We start from the raw sequence: 17,366 nt of genomic DNA on the forward strand, positions 1-17,366 counted from the left end.
AAACAACACAGGATAGCACATTTTATGGCCGACTCCTTTGTAAATTATAAACTTGTGAAAAATATTTCATTAAAATTGTGTGAATATAAATCATATTAAAACATTGGAGAATGTTTGGCAATTTTAACTGTCCATCTGTGAAATGAACTTTCTCGCGAGTTTAATAACTCTAAATTCCTAAAGTAAAATCAACGATCAAGTTGTTCGTTTAATACAAAGAATAAAAAAAAACTATAAACGTTACCGTCTCAGAGCCAGCAGCCGTGACTAATTCCTGTAAGGCTCTCACCGAGAGAGCTTGTTCTATCACAAACACACATTGTGATAGATCTGGAGGAATATTCTGAAATTGGAAAAGAAAAAAAATAAGAAGGCGATGATTACTATGAAAATTTTCGATAGTATCTATGAAGTCGTTCGCAATGGTAAATGTGTCGCTACCTTGTCTGCGATATTTTCGAGAAAACAGTGTCGATTGCCAAAACCTTCGGCTGCTAGACAAACCCTCTCGCCTGTTGCTGTACAGGACAGACATACCATATCCTCCTGTAAATTTAATATAATTATTTATAACAATAAATAATAATTAATTTCGTTAATTAATAATAATTACATGAATATTATAATGCTTTATATTTTCAATATATTGAAACAAACCGAAAGAAATGTATTAAGAATGAAACGAAATAATAAATCGTAAATATTAATGTAATTTTGCTCGTACCAAAGCTCATAGTTTTTAAATATAATTTTTACTGACAAAATTCTTATGCATTAATAACCATACATTGCAAATGTAAATACAGAAAGATACTTTGCGTTATTTAGAAGTAAGAAAAAAGATGCGTTACAGATAGTGCGTCCTTTTTTCTTTTTTATTTCAAAACGCAAATTATAATTTAGGCCTTTACGAAATAGTGAAATATAATGTTGGCCAAATAACATTGTCGTGCCAGAACCAATTTGGCCGGCCTTAAGAATGCAAGAGCGGCCGCCTGCGCAAGAGCTTAAGAAAATACCTTCTTCCCTGAGCTTTTGATCGTTATCCGCCGAAAAAAATAAGCTCCGCCTCTTAAGTCGTAATAATATCGTAATAGTAATCTACAAAATATCTGTATACATATGCATAGATACGTAACAAAGATGACTCATGGATTTTCAGAAATTAATAGATGCTGTTACAAATCTATCATGATCGTAGATCTTATCGAAACATCAAAATAATTGACTTTTATTGGTCCATTATTTTAACATTGTTTAACGATTGATTTTTCTAAATCATTTTTTTCTACATTTCTTTAAATATTAAGATCAACTTTTTTGATAAATGTAGATTATATATATATATATATATATACTTATTTCTATTTAATATATTTTGTATTCTCTAATTCATTTCTATTTGTACATCTATTCGGAAACGTGTATATATTTATATAATAACATACAACCCCATCTTTATGTGACATGATAAATATGTAAGAGCTCAAGGGTTTATAAATGGAAATAATGCAGTCCATCGAACGCGTTAACATATTACATTTTACTCATCAGATTTCCAAGCTTGCGAAAAATGTTACACGTTAACATTTAATTACATATATATAAATATAAATATAAATATATATATATATATATATATGTATGTATGTATATATATATATATATACATATATATTTATGTATGTACATATACGAATTGATAACATTATAATATGTGGTCTGGAGAGGAAAGGGGGAATGAGGAATCAAGCATGGTAGACACTTCCGTCCTCTGCTTGTACAAGCGACGATCGAAGCACCACTATTGTACTATAGGTCAAGGGTGTACTTTCCTTTAACAAAATGGATATCCACCGCACATTTTCATCATCGTTAAATATCATCGTTATCGTATTCTTATTTTATTATGCGAAATTATAACGAAAATATTTCATCTTTATTATAAGCAACAAGTTGAATTCGCACAATAACGTTTCCGCACTTTTATTTGAAAAAAAGAAATGAATTAACACGAACTAATTTCAATTTAAAAATAATCCTTAAAAATTCTATTTAAAGATAATCCTAGTAATGAAAAAATATTTTCTCTGAAATATCTTTTTGATCTATTCATAACGAAAGATAGTTTGATTGGGCAACAATGTTGCGATTGACTTGTACCAAAGTAATTTTAGTTACATTCTACATATACGCTCTATGCCAACATCTGTTGACTTAATTAATAGTCATATTACAAGATAGGAAGAAGAGAATGTGCGCGCCGGCACGATTCCGTTCTTCCTATCTTGATTAGGCTTCGCTCGAAACTAAAGTTATTTGTCGTAGAATGCAATTTTTTATGGTTCAAATATGGAAGCGAAGGGATCCTTCTTACGTGACTTTCTTTTATAGAACTCCAGTTGATATCTAACGTACGTGGAAATCTTTCGATGCAGTTCAGTCGAGTATAATTTAAAGAACGTATATATATATATATGTATATATATATATACGTATATATGTATATATATATATATATATATATATATATATATATACACGTCTATGTACTTTAAAGCTTTACTCGAACATGAAAGAGTTATTGGTATAATCGGCTAAATTCTATCTTCTCATTCAACGATTCGATTAACGATGATCTAAATTCAATATTTCCACGTTTTTCCTCTCTCCTCCTCCTCCTCCTCCTCCTCATCTTTTCATTCTCTTTGTCAATTAAAAAAGATCGATTTAATTATCGACTGCTTTCGATCAAATAATCGAACAAAATTATTCGTATGAAACTTCAGATGTTTTCCATCAAAGGACATCTCAAACTTTTGGTATTACATCAAATTATTAAGTACATACAACATTAATAACATAAAAATGGAAAATATAGAAAATATTCACCCAGGTGATAAAGACAGGTGAGGGAGACTTTCCTATCTCCTCTTATTAAGTAAAAGAAGTTGATATAAAATACATATGTGTATATATATATATACACGCAAACATATATATATATACGTGTGTGTGTGTATATATATACATATACATAAATATAATATGCATGTCGCACACAAGTTGTTTCATGACGACCTAGGACCTTTACGTTTGGAATACTAACTAAGTTTAATATTTAGACGAGATCGTTATGCGACGAGATTTTCTAAGCGACTATTTGATTAGACAGCTCGACAATGAACAGCAAAGTCATCGTTTCACTTTATAAAAATAAAAAAGAAAAAGCCAAGTAACTATACGATTGAATTGAAATAACCATCGTTTTTTTGCGGATTAACGTACCATGAAAATTTTTTGACTCGACAAAGATAAATTCTTTCGAGCGTTACGGTGAACTATGTATATCTATCTACCTACCCTTGTTTATATCGCGGTTAAAAAGTATCGTAAATAATTCATCGCCTCTAACGTCGGGATATGTAAGCATGCGTGCTACGTCAATAATTATCCAAACTGCATATCATTCGTATACGCGAAGGAAAAATGATTTTCTTTCTTTACGACGCATGCAAAAGTCTGTAGTTTTGCAAAGAAAAATCGTTTCTATTTTCCTTGACCTCCATGAAAAAAAAGAAAAAAAAGAAATAAGAGAGAAAACAGAAAAGGAATAACACGACGCTTCTTGACAGGCAGGACAATCAAAATGATTTACAAAAGGAAATACCTAATATATCTAATAACGAAGAAGTGGTTGAAAGTGGCAGACATCGGAGCAGATCGTCGAAAAGAAACTGTCGATGTAAATCGAAAAGACGAAGGCGAAAGTTGAGACTATCTCGTAATCCCTTTATTATCTTTTATCTGAAGATGTATTTCGAATCACCGGGTAAACGAGTGGTGGATGTAGCTCGTGAGGCCGGTAAGATATGGTGTTGCATGTCTCATGAACAAAAACAAAAGTATGTCAGGCTCGCCAGAAAATTGCAATGTAGAAAACGCTGAGGAAAAAGTGCTGAAGAAAAAAAACAATAAATAAGTAATGTGGAAACTTCAAAACCTTCTAATCTTCTGTGAAAAAACGTGATGAAACGCGAAGTGTACGATAATGAAGAAAAAGAAAAAAAAAAAAAGAAAGAAAAAAAGTGTAATTCCAAAGATCTCCCATATTAAAAGATCTTTTGTTTGATTCGAAAATTTTACTTCCATTTTATGTATATGTATATTCAATCATAATAGTAGCATCCTATATATTATCTATATATCTATGTATTTTATAATAAAATATTATATATGTATATGTATGTGTGTGTGTGAGAAAAAAAAGGACATACGTTCACAAATGTAACACCAACGCGCAAAAACATGCGTATATGTATCCTTCGGAACGTTCAAGGAGCTCATAGCTGGAAAAGCTCAAGGTCGGCGATATGCCCGACGAATACCGTACGATCGCATGGTGTTTACGAGGGGAAAGAGGTCAAGGTCGTTCAGCATGGAGAGCTTTAAGTGCTTCCATGATTCAATAAGTCTACCTTTTCATCGAGAAACTCGCTTTCATCACGAGACTGTAATTCGATTTACAATCGAGCGAAATTGAAAAACGATGGTGATTGATAACGCCCCATCGTGAGCTCATGATTTCGACGTTAAGATTTTTTAATCAAAATAGAATCTATCATATTATCTCACATTTAAATAACTATCAAATATAAAATTCGTATTGTTCGTACTTGGCAACTATAAGAAATTTCTTTTAGATTAAAAAAAAAAACCGAAGAAAAAAAAAGAAAAAAAACAATGATTGGAATAATACGTTGAAATATTATTTGTTTACTGTACAACATTTATAGATGGTTCATGTTGATTGAAAAAAAAAGAAAAGAAAAGGAGAATGGAGAATCGATTTTTAGAAACACGAAAATGTAAAATGAGCAAAAATTATATTTTATCATATAAAGAGATAATCAATGGTCACTCACCGTACGAAGGAATGATACGTCGTCCTGTTCGGAGCCACCTTCGCTGTCAGCCATACCGGCTACGACCCAGCTTTCACGATATCGTCACACAACAACGAGAACGATCTTCGTCTCTTCCTCGACGTACGCAAGCTCGTGCTCGCAAGCTTCCTGCTCGCAAGCTCGTGCTTACGACTCGTTCAAAGGCAAAATAGCCCTTTAACGTTGTTACGTTAAAAACACGTACGTTTATCACGTTCAAGCATGATCTTCCCTTCTTCTTCCTCTTCCTCTTTCTCCTTCTCTTCCTCTTCCTCCTCTTTCTCTTCCTCTTCCTCTTTTTTATCACTTCCCGAGCTTTCTCGAGCTTTAATTTCAGACAGAAGAACTTTTCCTTTTCACTCGGTAATAGTTACCTACACAAAAATGATGATCACACGACGATGACGTTGATGACAATGACGACTACGAGAGGGTGCAAGAACAAGCAAAGATAGAAAAGGCCGAGGACGGCGACCTTTTTGTTAGCAACACCGATCGAAACGACGACGATCACCGACTGGATGTTCACAATCCTGGAAGGCCAAATGCTCTACCGCCGATGAAATCCTACGCATGCGTTCAAACACACTAAACAAATTCCGCATGCTCGACGTTTATCCGAGGCTCCACCTCGTAATACAAACAAGTAACGCTTTCAAATTTACCCCTTATCTATTTCTTCTCTTTCCTTTGGTTTATATTCTGTATCTATATTTTCAAAAAATGATCCGCAAACGGTAAAATACTCAAAATAATAAGGAATCATTGTGAGAACTTTGCTACATATTATACGTCGTAAAACAAATAGATAACATTGATCTTCCTATTATTTACCGATCACAAAAATTGTTATATTTTAGATTGTACAAAAGAAAATCACAAGATGCAGTGACGATTTATTTCTTTGTTAATCGAATGTAAATTAATATCGGTCGAAAACTTATATAGGTATGTAAATTCACAAACCTAAAGACTAGGAAATAGATGAGGGAAATAGATGAGGAAATAGATGCAAGTTAATGAACATATCGCGTCAGTCTCATTCTCGAACCTATTTCCAGCAACGAAACAGAAATAGTCATGTCCATATATCTCCGAATGAGTTATATATGTTATCTATATGTTTGTGTGTGTGTGTACGTCTTTCTCTCTCTCTCTTCCCTTTCCCTCTCTCTTTACACGATGGTTCCAATTATATTTCGAATTCGCGAGAATTACATTGTTCATTAAGATTAAGGTTAATGCAATTTCCTAAACGAAATAGAGGACAGAGAATAATTTCCATCGCGTCCAATTCCATTTGAAATTCGCGCAATTTCTTCAAATATGAAATATCGAAGAGTCGATGAAAAACGAACGCGTTCGAATCTACCTGTTTATATATATATTTTATATATATATATATATATATATATATATATATATATATATATATATGTATATATAATAGACTCACGAAAGAATAGTTATTTTCATTCGTTTTCGAGGTAAAGGTCTTTGGCACGCTTATACGGTGCCCGGCTGGAAACAATTAACAAAATTTATGTTACACGTTCGATATTAAAAAAATTATTCAAATCGTTTTTACGATAAAACGAAATATTGTTACTACGCGAAATTTGTTTCAACATAAAAATGATGGTATATATCGTATGACGTTAAATGAAATCACTGTGTTAACGAGTTTAATTAATAGATTACTTTCTATTAATTATTCTAATAAAAAATCTATTTATTTTTTATATGAGACATTATTTGTTTAAATAAGAAAAACGTGCTGTGAAAATAAGGTCGTACGTTTGTATCCACATATACGTATATACATACATGCAATAAGGATTATTAACCAAAAGGAATTAGCTTATGATGAATATAAATCCGATGAGTTACACAACAAAGGAAAAAATATCATCGAAGTCGTAAATAATCGAAGTAAAACTATTAATATCATGAAGACACCTTGTTCGTTAAAAATCGTAAAAATTTCACCGCCAAGATGTAACACGTACCGACAAGCACTATTTTTCCCGCGATCTTCTTTTAAAAATTTTTCAAACTCAACTCATTCGATGATTTCCCAATCTTTTTCGAAATGTAAAGTCGTTCGTTAAAATCGATCGTGGCTGATGAGCACTCGAACGATTCGATTCTTTTTTCTTGTCTCTCGATGGACAAGCCGCCAAGAAAAAAAGAAAACGTCGAAGCTCGAAGAACTCTGGTGGAACACGAATGCCAGAAAGAGAGAAAGAGAAAGAATGAGAGAGAGAGAGAGAGAGAGAGAGAGAGAGAGAGAGTTGAGAGCGGGTCTCTTTAGCTATTTTCGTCTTCGAGCCAAGCCACCCCGCTTTAGCCCCCTCGCATCGAATCACAACGACCAATCTCTTCTTCTCTCGAAAAAGACTTGCTAAAGATGAAAACGTTCTCTTCGGCGCCATCATCTAAAAATTCTTTTTCGTCCTTCTATTTACCTGACTCTGTCACTCATGTCACTCATGTCACTCATTAGATTAAAATTTCCAAATTTCATTTATCTATCCTTTAACAAATTTTTTGAATTTTTTTTTTCTTTTGAAAATCTTAATTTCTTACCTTTTACCTTTTATAATTTTGTACTGTCGTCTTAAGTAATCGTATCTCTTCTCTGACGAAAAGTAAAATTCGAAAGATCTAGTTGAAATATATTTTAATTCAAGCCAAGAAAATAAATGATCTAATATCTGAAATAAATAAAAATCCTATTTAGATGAGTTCCAGTCAGAATTGAATTCTTAAATAAGCGAGATTTAATTAATCTTTTTAATATTGCACATTCGGCATTTAATTAAATTATGATTATTTCCTCTATTCTCGAAGTATTAATACATTTATTAATATATCGTGTATTTTTAACTAAATCATTGAAGATTGTAGAAATATTGAAACATATTTATTTTACATAGATTGTGTATCAATTTATTTTGCAATTCTAGAATTATCCAATAAGAAAACAGACATATTGCGCGCTCTTACTGTAAGTACTGTAACTTGTTTTATTATGAGATCAACCTGAAGCAATCTTTGTAACATTTAGAGGAACAATATATCGAAATATTTTGTTTATTTATTATCTCTTTTTACACGATTTATTAGAAAGTTCTCTACGTTGACATGTTGGGAAAGATTAAAACAAAACAAGAAAAAGGAGGTTAGGTATTCATATAATTATTTTTAATGTAATATGTCTTTATCTTTTGACGTGAAAGACAATGTAGAGGTTATGTTCTCTATGAAACTTTAATATCCTGACATAGCATTGTTTACAAATTTTTTTAAACTGTAAAATATAAATACATTCATTGAATAATTTATATATAAATTATATTTTTTACAGAAATTATTGCGTACAGTGAGACAGCTGTTATGAACAATGCTGCTGTTGTTGAATATTGCAGAATATCTATGGCAGCATTATCAGGAGGTACAGCTGGATTATTAGGTTTAACTGGACTATATGGTTTTGGTTTTTATATCTTTGCAGTTTTTGGATTATGGGTAATATATAATATAAGTTGGATTGTGTATTTTGTAAATATTGAGTTTGCTATCCTTATCCAATAAATATGATATTGTTCTATAGGCGATGTTACTTTTAAAAGCTGGAGGACAATGGAAAAAATACTTTATTAGTAGAAGAAACCTTTTAACCAGTGGATTTTTTGGAGGACTTTTTGTATCCTTTACTATTTGTGCTATATATATATGTATTTATAATTCATGTTTTCCTTAATAGAATTTTTTTCATCATTGCTTACTTGAATTCTATATTAGACATACGTATTATTTTGGACGTATCCTTCCGTAATTTATAAATTTATATTTTTGTTTTTTTATAAATTTATTTTCCTTAAATTAAATTAATCAGTTTCCTATATGGTATGGTTCATGTCTACTGAAAAAAAGATATATTAAATATACATATTTTATAATGAAATGATTGAATAACAATATGATAGATCGTTAAAGATAATATATGTACATAGCCAAGTTAGAAATATTGCTGAAAGCATAACAAAATATTGCGTGATAAATTATGAACTTTGGCATTTGTATAAAACAAATTTGTAAAGTAATAACACTGATTTTATTTACATTCCACATTAAAGTAATGAAAAGTTAAAAAAGTAGAGAGAGAATTACAGTAAAATGTAATCAAATATTTATTTACCCTGTAGTACACATACAATAAATGATCATTATTTTATATGTAAAGCCAATCCTTAAATTCAGTTAAAGATCAAAAGATATATATATATATAATTAATCTACATGTCCAAAGATTATATTAAGTCTTAGAGTGATTCGAAAAATAGTCAATTTTGAAATTGTAATAAAAATGTTTTATAATAACATTTTTTTCAAAACAAAACCTTATGCTTTTTCTTTATTACTTATAACGACAATAGAAGATACTAAAATTATAAATGAAAGCAGAAGGTGTTTTACTATAGCGATAAAAGATATAATAAAATTAATTACTTATGTACATTATAAATTTTATAACAATGCCTATATATTAGAATATAGATAAACAAATATTTTGAAAAATATCTTCATAAGAAAATCGTGTCTGTTTCAAATTTTTGTCTCGGAAATTTGTTGATCGTCCGATATGATTTCTTCCGGACATTTCTCTGATGTATCTTTCAATAATAAACCTGTTTCAAGTTTTTGCAACCTTTCTTCATCCATTTTCTCGAGCTCTGTTTTGCTTAGATGATAAACTATACCCGCTCCATATCCATCGCCTAATACATTAATAGAAGTTCTGATTCGATCTCTGAAAGTAAAATAAGTGCGTGATAGAACGATATGTTGATATAACTCAGAATATTCAGAAATTTTAAAAGCACGTAAGAAGAATGTATAAGTAACTTACAATATCCAATCTGTGGCAAGAAGTAAAGAAATATCGTCCGTAGGTAAACCAAGAGTCGTCGATATCAATAATATGCTAATCACAGCGGGATTGGGTATACTTGATGCTCCTATGCTAGCTAAGGTTGCCGTCAAGCTACGAATAATAATAAACATGGATATAGAAAAGAATTACACCTGTATTCTAAATAAAAATATAAATAAAAGCTATATGCTTATCGATTTTTCACCTGACTGTTATAATTTCACTGATACCCAACGGTAATGCATTTATCTGTGCAATAAATATTGCACTTACAGCTTCATAAAGTGCAGTTCCGTCCAAATTTACAATAGCTCCTACCGACAGAACGAGCCGTGTAATACGTGGATCAATCTTATTGTTTTCTTCGATACATTGGAAAGTAATAGGCAAGGTAACAGTACTGAAAGTGAAGAGATCACACTATTTTAAATCTATAAATGTTACATTCAAATCGTTTAATAATTTCCATTACCTCGATGCAGTTCCCAAAGCTGTAATCCACGCCTGTATCATACCTCTAAAGAAAACAGCAGGATTTTTGCGAGTTAATAGCCAAAAGATCATTGGTAACGTGATTATTCCGTGTATCAATAAACCTAATATAACAGTGATCATAAACAATCCCAACATTTGTGCAGTCGCAACAAGATTTACGATAGACATTATTTTCCCTGCTATTAAGCACATTATTCCAAACGGAGACAACCTAAATGGAAGAAAAAAAAATATAGAACCAATAATTCAACATTTTCAAACATTTAAGAAAGGTTTTTATCTTACCCACCAGATGATAATAATGCTGACAAACTTCATTACGATTTCGTTGAGTACGACAAAGAAATCTACCATAAGTTTTCCCTTTGGTCCTAACTGTCCTACGATAATACCGAAAGTTATGCAAAATATGATCAAACCCATAATGTTCATCCCATCTTTGTATACCAATATTGGTTCCAAAACATGATCGCTCTGATTCATGTTTACAGTAATTATCACTTTTTTCTTGATGTACGAAGTTTGAACCTGTTGGAAACAGGCTTGCACCAAATTTTCCGGTATCATATTTCTGCATATCGAATTAATAAAATAACAACATCAAGGTATTTTGTTATTTCGTTTTCTGTTATATATATATATATATATATATATATATATATATATATATATATAACAATGACCGTGATATTTCTACCTGACAATATCCAGTAAGAGATCGAGCGTTGAGAATTTTGGCTCTTCCATTGCCGGAGTAATTATAATGTTTTTTATTCTTGGATCACCAGGATGAATCGTCAAAACCAACGTGATACCAATAATAGTAGCGAGAATAGTTGTGACGGTATAATACGTAAGAGTCCTAAAGCCAATTCTCCCAAAACTTCTAACATCTAGCTGAGCCATTGCTATAAGAAAAAAAAAGACATTTCGACTGAAAAGATTTTTCTTAAAATTTTCACGGTTTCTAGGTAATCTATAATTACCCGTAATAAGTGAAGAAGTAACGAGTGGTAAGATGAATATTTTCAACAAACGCATAAGGATCTCTCCTGGAAAGTTGATGAGCATTATTGACTGGGGCGTTAGATCAAGCAATCGACCTAGAAAACCAAGACTCGACCCGGCAAGAACAGCGGCGATAGTTAAGATGAGGAGCATGTTTTTATCCATCCAATCAACCACCTACAGCCACGATTAAATGTTACGTCAAGTAATGTTACAGAGACATACTGCTTGAATAAATTGACCAGTAAGATCATCTTCGTTATAAGACATGAAGAATTTGTTTATCTTTTAAATAGTTGTAAAAATTAATTTTTACAATTAATTCGACGAAGAAAATAATTTATGTGTACAAAGTATAAAGGCCATGATAAAAATATTTTAATTATATATTTATATTCAATTCGATTACCAACCGCCTGTAATCTGTCCAGAGGTGTGACCTCTACTCGTTGTTTGCTTTCAATCTCGCTCTCGGACGACATCTTCTCTATCTGTTCGGTTGCTGATCTATAAAATTTTACCAAGTAAAAAATAGTTCGGAAATTGTTATTAATGCTTGTAACAAGTATTTTACGTATGGCCTTCTTTAGCCGATGGCATGGAAGATCCGCGGAAAACTGTAACGATAGCAAAAAATCTCTGTCTCAGCGACATCATTTAAATCTCGAACATACACAGCTTCAGGAGTCCTTCAGTATTCTATCTCTGGATACTGGGAACTTTGTTGATATCATTCCGTTTTTTGCATCACTGTAACATATTCTTTGTAAACGATGATGATCGTTCTCCCTGTAATCACGATCAACAACTGTAATAACGTGCAAGACGTTAGACATGATAATTAATTTTTTAATATTTTTCAAATGTTTCACTAGATCGATATTCGTAAATCCAATAACACTTTTCCTTTAAAATAATAAATTTATTTAAGAAATTGAGAAGAATTGAGAAGAAAGGTGATCGAAAAACAGTGTTTCATCTCGGAACACAAATAATTATTTACGATTCTTTTTTATAATCGGATTTAGTAGATAGTAGACGATTCGAATCCTTTGATAAGATCGTTAAAATCAAAGCGTCGATTTATCAAACGCACAGCTGCAGAATCACTGCACCACTGTGCATTCCATATCAAATTTTGATAAAATTTTAAAAAATGACATATGTATATTGACTTGCGAATACATACATAGATCTTTTATGCACGATGAATTGCGAACTGAGAAGCTTATGAGAGAAAACTTCGGTTTCGCTAGATATTGCGACGTTGAGATCTACAATCAGACAGATAATATGTTCCATCCAGGAAGCCGATTAGAGCTTCAATAGCTAGCTGAGCTAGAGAGGGACAAAGTGGGAGTGGTGTTCACAGGAAGAAGGTACTCATGAGACCAGGTCACATGGCACTGAATGAACCGAAGGGAGCAAAGGTGATTGCATTTCGATTGACATAAGACAAATTATATAAAAACATACAAATTTCTACCATTTTGAAAATTGCCGTTTAAAAATCCAATTTACTACTAGATTCAACAATGTTTCAATAATTTGTTCGTTCTTTTTAAAAATGAGGTTTTATATATATATATATATATATATATATATATATATATATATATATATACACATAAGCATTATGATAAAAACAAGTAAATATCTTTTAATCAAAATACAATACAATGAAAACTTACACTGAAATTACGAACGTTCAAAAAACTTACGTAGTACTATTAACATTAAGTCTCTTTCAAGGCTTGAACGTCCCTAAATAATGAGGACAGTTAAAGCGAGATGAGAAATTACGCAAACATACATGATCACGGATATGATAATAGCTGCAATACGAGTGCACGTTACAATTAATATATATTATAAAATAAGATTTTTCTTTTTTCTCCTATATCACCAATTACTGAGCGAAGGATCGAAAATGTTACTTCTTATATTTTTCAGTAAAAAATTGTAAAATAGCAAATAGATAAATTCATTGTAATTACTTATGAATTATGTTTTTATTCCTTTTTTTCTTCAATATTTTTGTTTTTTTCTTCAATATTTTAAGTTTTGACGATAAAAGTATGAAAAAAAGAATCATTAAGATGAAAGAAGAACTAAGAATAGATACATGATTCTAATCGATTAACAGCTTAGTTTGATGAAATAATTATTTTCGACTTACATTTCGATTTCAATAAATGATGACATTAATTCGAATGCTATCAAATCTATATATATAATTATTTTTGACATATATAGGATATAACCATTTGTAAGACCCCTTTGTATATTCATTGGGAAATAATCTAATTCCTCTAGTAATAGCTTCTATGGGTGACTATATATAGACCAGCATTGAGTCTACAATAGGTTATGCGGTTAAGTATATTACTTTGACAAATAAATTTTTCTTTGGTTATATCTTATATTTACGAATATATTTTTTATAATCACGAAAAGATAAGAGAATTTTGTTTAAAAATAAAAATCATTATTTGTATTTCAATTCAGATTTCAATTTTCATATCGAATATTTTTTTCGAAATATTCAAACGAATATTCGAAAAAAATTATTGTTTTGTGCGGTGTAACGCTATTGGTAAAAATTCAAAATAATAAAAGACGATTGGTTAGTATCCTTGAAGCATTTCGAAAATTTTATTTTGCACAATACGTGTACAATTTATTTGTCTTTTATATACAGATCTGTATATTACGATGTGTATTCAAATATAAATCTATTATAAGTCATTTATTCTTATTACGTTGACCTATTTTTGTGAGCGATTTATGATGAGCATTGGAAAAAGAAGGACCAATCATTGGCGTGGAATTTATCATTAGGTATTTCTGTTTAAAAAGTCAACTGTGTATATTGTGCTCGAAAGAAGTATCATTAGTTAGTAAATAAACATGTATCAGAATTCTCCACGTGAAAAATATTATTTCTACAATAGTTTGTCAATTTTATTAAAAGCTCTCGAAAATAAACAAACGACAATAGACTTGAGAAATGAAGCGTCGGTTTATGGTACCATAGAACATGTGGATGCGTACGTGAATTAAAAATCGAATCTTATTTTACTTTCAACTTGTTTGCTATATTTAATATGTATTTTTATAGATATATGAATGTCATGATGAAAGACTGTTTATTTACGGATCCAAGAGGCGATAAGTTCCCCTTCGAAATGTTTTTTGTTCAAGCAAGAAACATACGATTTGTGCAAATACCACCAAAGGTGAGTTTCTGAACCTGCATTTTCCCGCAATTTTTTTTTCCTTGATTAATATTTGTAAATGGATTGATTGTTAATATAATGTGCTATAGATATACACATGTTTTCATAATATTACGTATAAAATAAATGATTAACAAGATATTGTTCGTCTTATTAAAGGAGAAGAATCGTTTTAACATTCCGAGGTTATGTTTTATAGGAAATAATAGATATTATGTTTTATTTAACAGCCTTTATGATAAAACGTATGCTTCAGACTATTTATATATTGAAAAAAACGAGATACAAAATTATGTTGAAATATAACAAAGAAACTAATAAGCAAAATAATATGCCAAATAATATATAATACGGTCTAGTACTTTTCATTTGATTAGATTGGCTATGTGCTATTTTATTTTCATGTGTACATTTTCAATGCAATCAAATTTTTAATCCATATTCGAACTCAAAGATTGTATCTTTTAGTTGGTTCTAAATACTTTTAGAAAATATTCATTTATTAGAAACGTCTGTAATATATATTATTACGTCTGTAATAAATAGTTGTAATAATGCTTCGTAGATATGTTAAAAAATTTGAATTTTTATCGTAAAAGTTTACAAATTCGATCATTTACAAATAATTTGATGTACGATAAGATAGTGAAACAAAGTTTATTTCGTTTTGTTGATAAGTGTTCTTATTACATTAAACGTGTTTCTAATCAAACATTTCCTTGTGTGTCATCTAAAATAAATATGAGTGTCTTCAAAATTTCTGATTATGACTGTATTGGGTTTGATTTGGATAATACTCTTTTAAAATATAATATAACAAATCTAGTGCATTTAGAATACGAAATATTAGCTAATTATTTGGTGAAAGAAAAAGGATATAGTAGAAAATATTTATTAAAGCCATTAAACGACAAGGATCTTGATTTTATGCAGAAGGGCTTATTTTTAGACTTTGATAGGGGAAATATACTTAGAATAAGTCCAGACGGTAAAATTCATAGAGCTTGTCATGGTAGTAAGTTAATGAGTATAGACAAAATTAAAGAAATATATCCTGAGCAACGATGGCACGTAATGGATATATTTTCTAATGACATGCTTGCTACTTGGAATGAACCATTGAATATGAAAATGCGGTCTCTGTTGGATTATTTCGATATTCCATCTGCTCTTATTTTTGCTAGAGCAGTAGATACGTTGGATGAAGAAAATAATAAACCTTTAGATGTATATAATATATGGCCTGATATGTTAAGTGGTTTGATTTGGATGTTTGATCCTAAACATTTTGAATTAGACGAAGGGCAATTTTTTCCTGCTTTAAAAAAAAATCCAGATAAATATCTACATAAATGCAGTCCAGAAACAATATCTTGGATCCAGGAAATGAAGAAAGATAAAATAACTTTCTTAATTACTGGATCAAATGTTGATTTTGTAGAATTAACTGCGACTTATGCTCTTGGGGAAAATTGGAGATCCTTGTTTGACATTATTGTTTGTTATGCCAAAAAACCAGGATTTTTCATACAAGGGCAGCCCTTTATGACTATAATGAATAATAAAGAAGTTGATATTATATCATGTAATGAATTATTAAGAGGCAATGTATATAGTCGTGGGAATTGGAAAGAACTTTTAGAATTTTTTAGTAGAATATCATGTAAACAAAATCCACGGTGCATATATATTGGCGATAATCTTATACAAGATATTTATGTACCAAAAGTATATGGTAATTGTGATACAATAGCACTTGTAGAAGAACAAATGTCAGAAGGTATGATTCATCAATGCTTATCGCATCCTGATGATAAAATTTTAAATTCAACAATTTGGGGATCCTATTTTTGTCTAAAAGATACAGCACTTAATGTAGATTCTATATGGGGTTATATAATTAAAAGTTGTTCAGAAATATGCATACCAAGTCTAGATTTGATTACAAAAAATGATGCTCCAGAGTTTTTTACTCCTTTTAATAAAGATAAAAAAGATTATAGTGGATATTATCCTGCTGTACCATTAAGTATATCAGATTTTTAATTTACTGAATATACTTGGATAATTTGCAAATTTTATAATAATAGGTAACTATAACTTTAAGGAATAAATAGTCATATATAATATTATTGATCATCTTTTCTATTTTTCATAGTTTTAGGAAACATATCAAATATGACGATACTTCTATGCTTATATAAATTTAAGGTACGCATTATACCAGCTATCAAGGATCAGCTACAGCAATTAAATCAATGCAAAAGCAATAGGAAAGATACAAAACGTACTTTTAAAGAAAAACGTGTCCAATTAAGGCAACAAGAAGGAGTATTAGCTGTACAAAATATGTTAGAAACCAAGAAAGCCAAGGAGCCTAAAAATAGTAAAGATGAATAACTCATAATTATTAACAATTCTAATGAACGTTGATGAATTATTTACAATTTATACAGTGCACATATTCTTTGAACACTAAAAAGATTATTAAATTTTTGAATATATTTCTAGTGTCGTATATATCTTATTCCATATATAGAAAATATAGAAAAAAATAACGTAAACATTTTGTGTTATACAAATTTAAATTATATAAGTCACATTGTATGAATATATGCAAGATGTATAATTATATACAAAAGCAATATCAGTTTACAATGTAAATTAGGTATTTATGCGTAATATTAAAAAAAAAATACACCAAATATATTGTCCTTATCAAATAATTAAATTCATTTA

At 30.2% G+C, this 17,366-nt stretch overlaps 4 protein-coding genes across 22 annotated transcripts in view; 2 read left to right on the forward strand and 2 right to left on the reverse strand.

The window, feature by feature from the left end:
* The window catches only part of LOC124430653 (ryanodine receptor), a 33,459-nt gene extending 26,329 nt beyond the window's left edge, over window positions 1-7,130 (reverse strand). For 6 of the 11 annotated variants that reach the window (XM_046977624.1, XM_046977633.1, XM_046977607.1 and 3 more), the window contains exons 1-4: window positions 6,956-7,129; window positions 4,926-5,320; window positions 442-546; window positions 245-343 (exon numbers count right to left, since the gene is read on the reverse strand). In XM_046977624.1, coding sequence (XP_046833580.1) covers window positions 245-343; window positions 442-546; window positions 4,926-4,979 — 258 coding nt within the window. In that variant the 5' untranslated portion in view covers window positions 4,980-5,320; window positions 6,956-7,129. Of the gene's footprint in view, window positions 1-244; window positions 344-441; window positions 547-4,925; window positions 5,321-6,955 lie in introns of all 11 variants that reach the window. The other 5 variants (XM_046977590.1, XM_046977582.1, XM_046977561.1 and 2 more) reach the window with 1 other exon arrangement.
* An 840-nt stretch (window positions 7,131-7,970) lies between these two features.
* LOC124433004 (ER membrane protein complex subunit 6) lies at window positions 7,971-9,659 on the forward strand. Of its 2 annotated transcripts, XM_046982481.1 has the most exons (5): window positions 7,971-8,130; window positions 8,317-8,477; window positions 8,563-8,655; window positions 8,754-8,773; window positions 8,848-9,659. In XM_046982481.1, the coding sequence occupies exons 1-5, from the start codon at window positions 8,094-8,096 to the stop codon at window positions 8,876-8,878; spliced, it is 342 nt and encodes a 113-aa protein (XP_046838437.1). In that variant the 5' UTR covers window positions 7,971-8,093; the 3' UTR covers window positions 8,879-9,659. The 2 variants fall into 2 exon arrangements, with proteins under 2 accessions (XP_046838437.1, XP_046838427.1); XM_046982471.1 differs by lacking the exon at window positions 8,754-8,773.
* Window positions 8,848-13,692, reverse strand: LOC124432963 (excitatory amino acid transporter-like). 6 transcript variants are annotated; one of them, XM_046982394.1, is made up of 11 exons: window positions 13,568-13,692; window positions 12,578-12,662; window positions 11,963-12,138; window positions 11,802-11,895; window positions 11,367-11,565; window positions 11,078-11,288; window positions 10,670-10,951; window positions 10,358-10,591; window positions 10,091-10,285; window positions 9,862-9,996; window positions 8,848-9,762 (listed from the first exon to the last, which is right to left on the reverse strand). In XM_046982394.1, exons 3-11 carry the CDS (start codon window positions 12,043-12,045, stop codon window positions 9,558-9,560), a joined length of 1,638 nt encoding a protein of 545 aa, XP_046838350.1. In that variant the 5' UTR covers window positions 12,046-12,138; window positions 12,578-12,662; window positions 13,568-13,692; the 3' UTR covers window positions 8,848-9,557. The 6 variants fall into 6 exon arrangements, with proteins under 6 accessions (XP_046838350.1, XP_046838334.1, XP_046838343.1 ...); XM_046982378.1 differs by having other exon boundaries at window positions 11,963-12,177; XM_046982387.1 differs by having other exon boundaries at window positions 11,963-12,196.
* A 417-nt stretch (window positions 13,693-14,109) lies between these two features.
* On the forward strand, window positions 14,110-17,131 carry LOC124432983 (U7 snRNA-associated Sm-like protein LSm10). 3 transcript variants are annotated; one of them, XM_046982445.1, is made up of 3 exons: window positions 14,110-14,438; window positions 14,510-14,627; window positions 16,839-17,131. In XM_046982445.1, exons 1-3 carry the CDS (start codon window positions 14,299-14,301, stop codon window positions 17,025-17,027), a joined length of 447 nt encoding a protein of 148 aa, XP_046838401.1. In that variant the 5' UTR covers window positions 14,110-14,298; the 3' UTR covers window positions 17,028-17,131. The 3 variants fall into 3 exon arrangements, with proteins under 3 accessions (XP_046838401.1, XP_046838383.1, XP_046838392.1); XM_046982427.1 differs by lacking the exons at window positions 14,110-14,438; window positions 14,510-14,627 and adding an exon at window positions 14,634-16,717 and having other exon boundaries at window positions 16,839-16,979; XM_046982436.1 differs by lacking the exons at window positions 14,110-14,438; window positions 14,510-14,627 and adding an exon at window positions 14,634-16,717 and having other exon boundaries at window positions 16,786-16,925.
* Window positions 17,132-17,366: the final 235 nt, after the last annotated feature.

This window comes from Vespa crabro, chromosome 1 (genome assembly GCF_910589235.1).
Source record: "Vespa crabro chromosome 1, iyVesCrab1.2, whole genome shotgun sequence".
NCBI classification, from domain to species: Eukaryota; Metazoa; Arthropoda; class Insecta; order Hymenoptera; family Vespidae; genus Vespa; species Vespa crabro.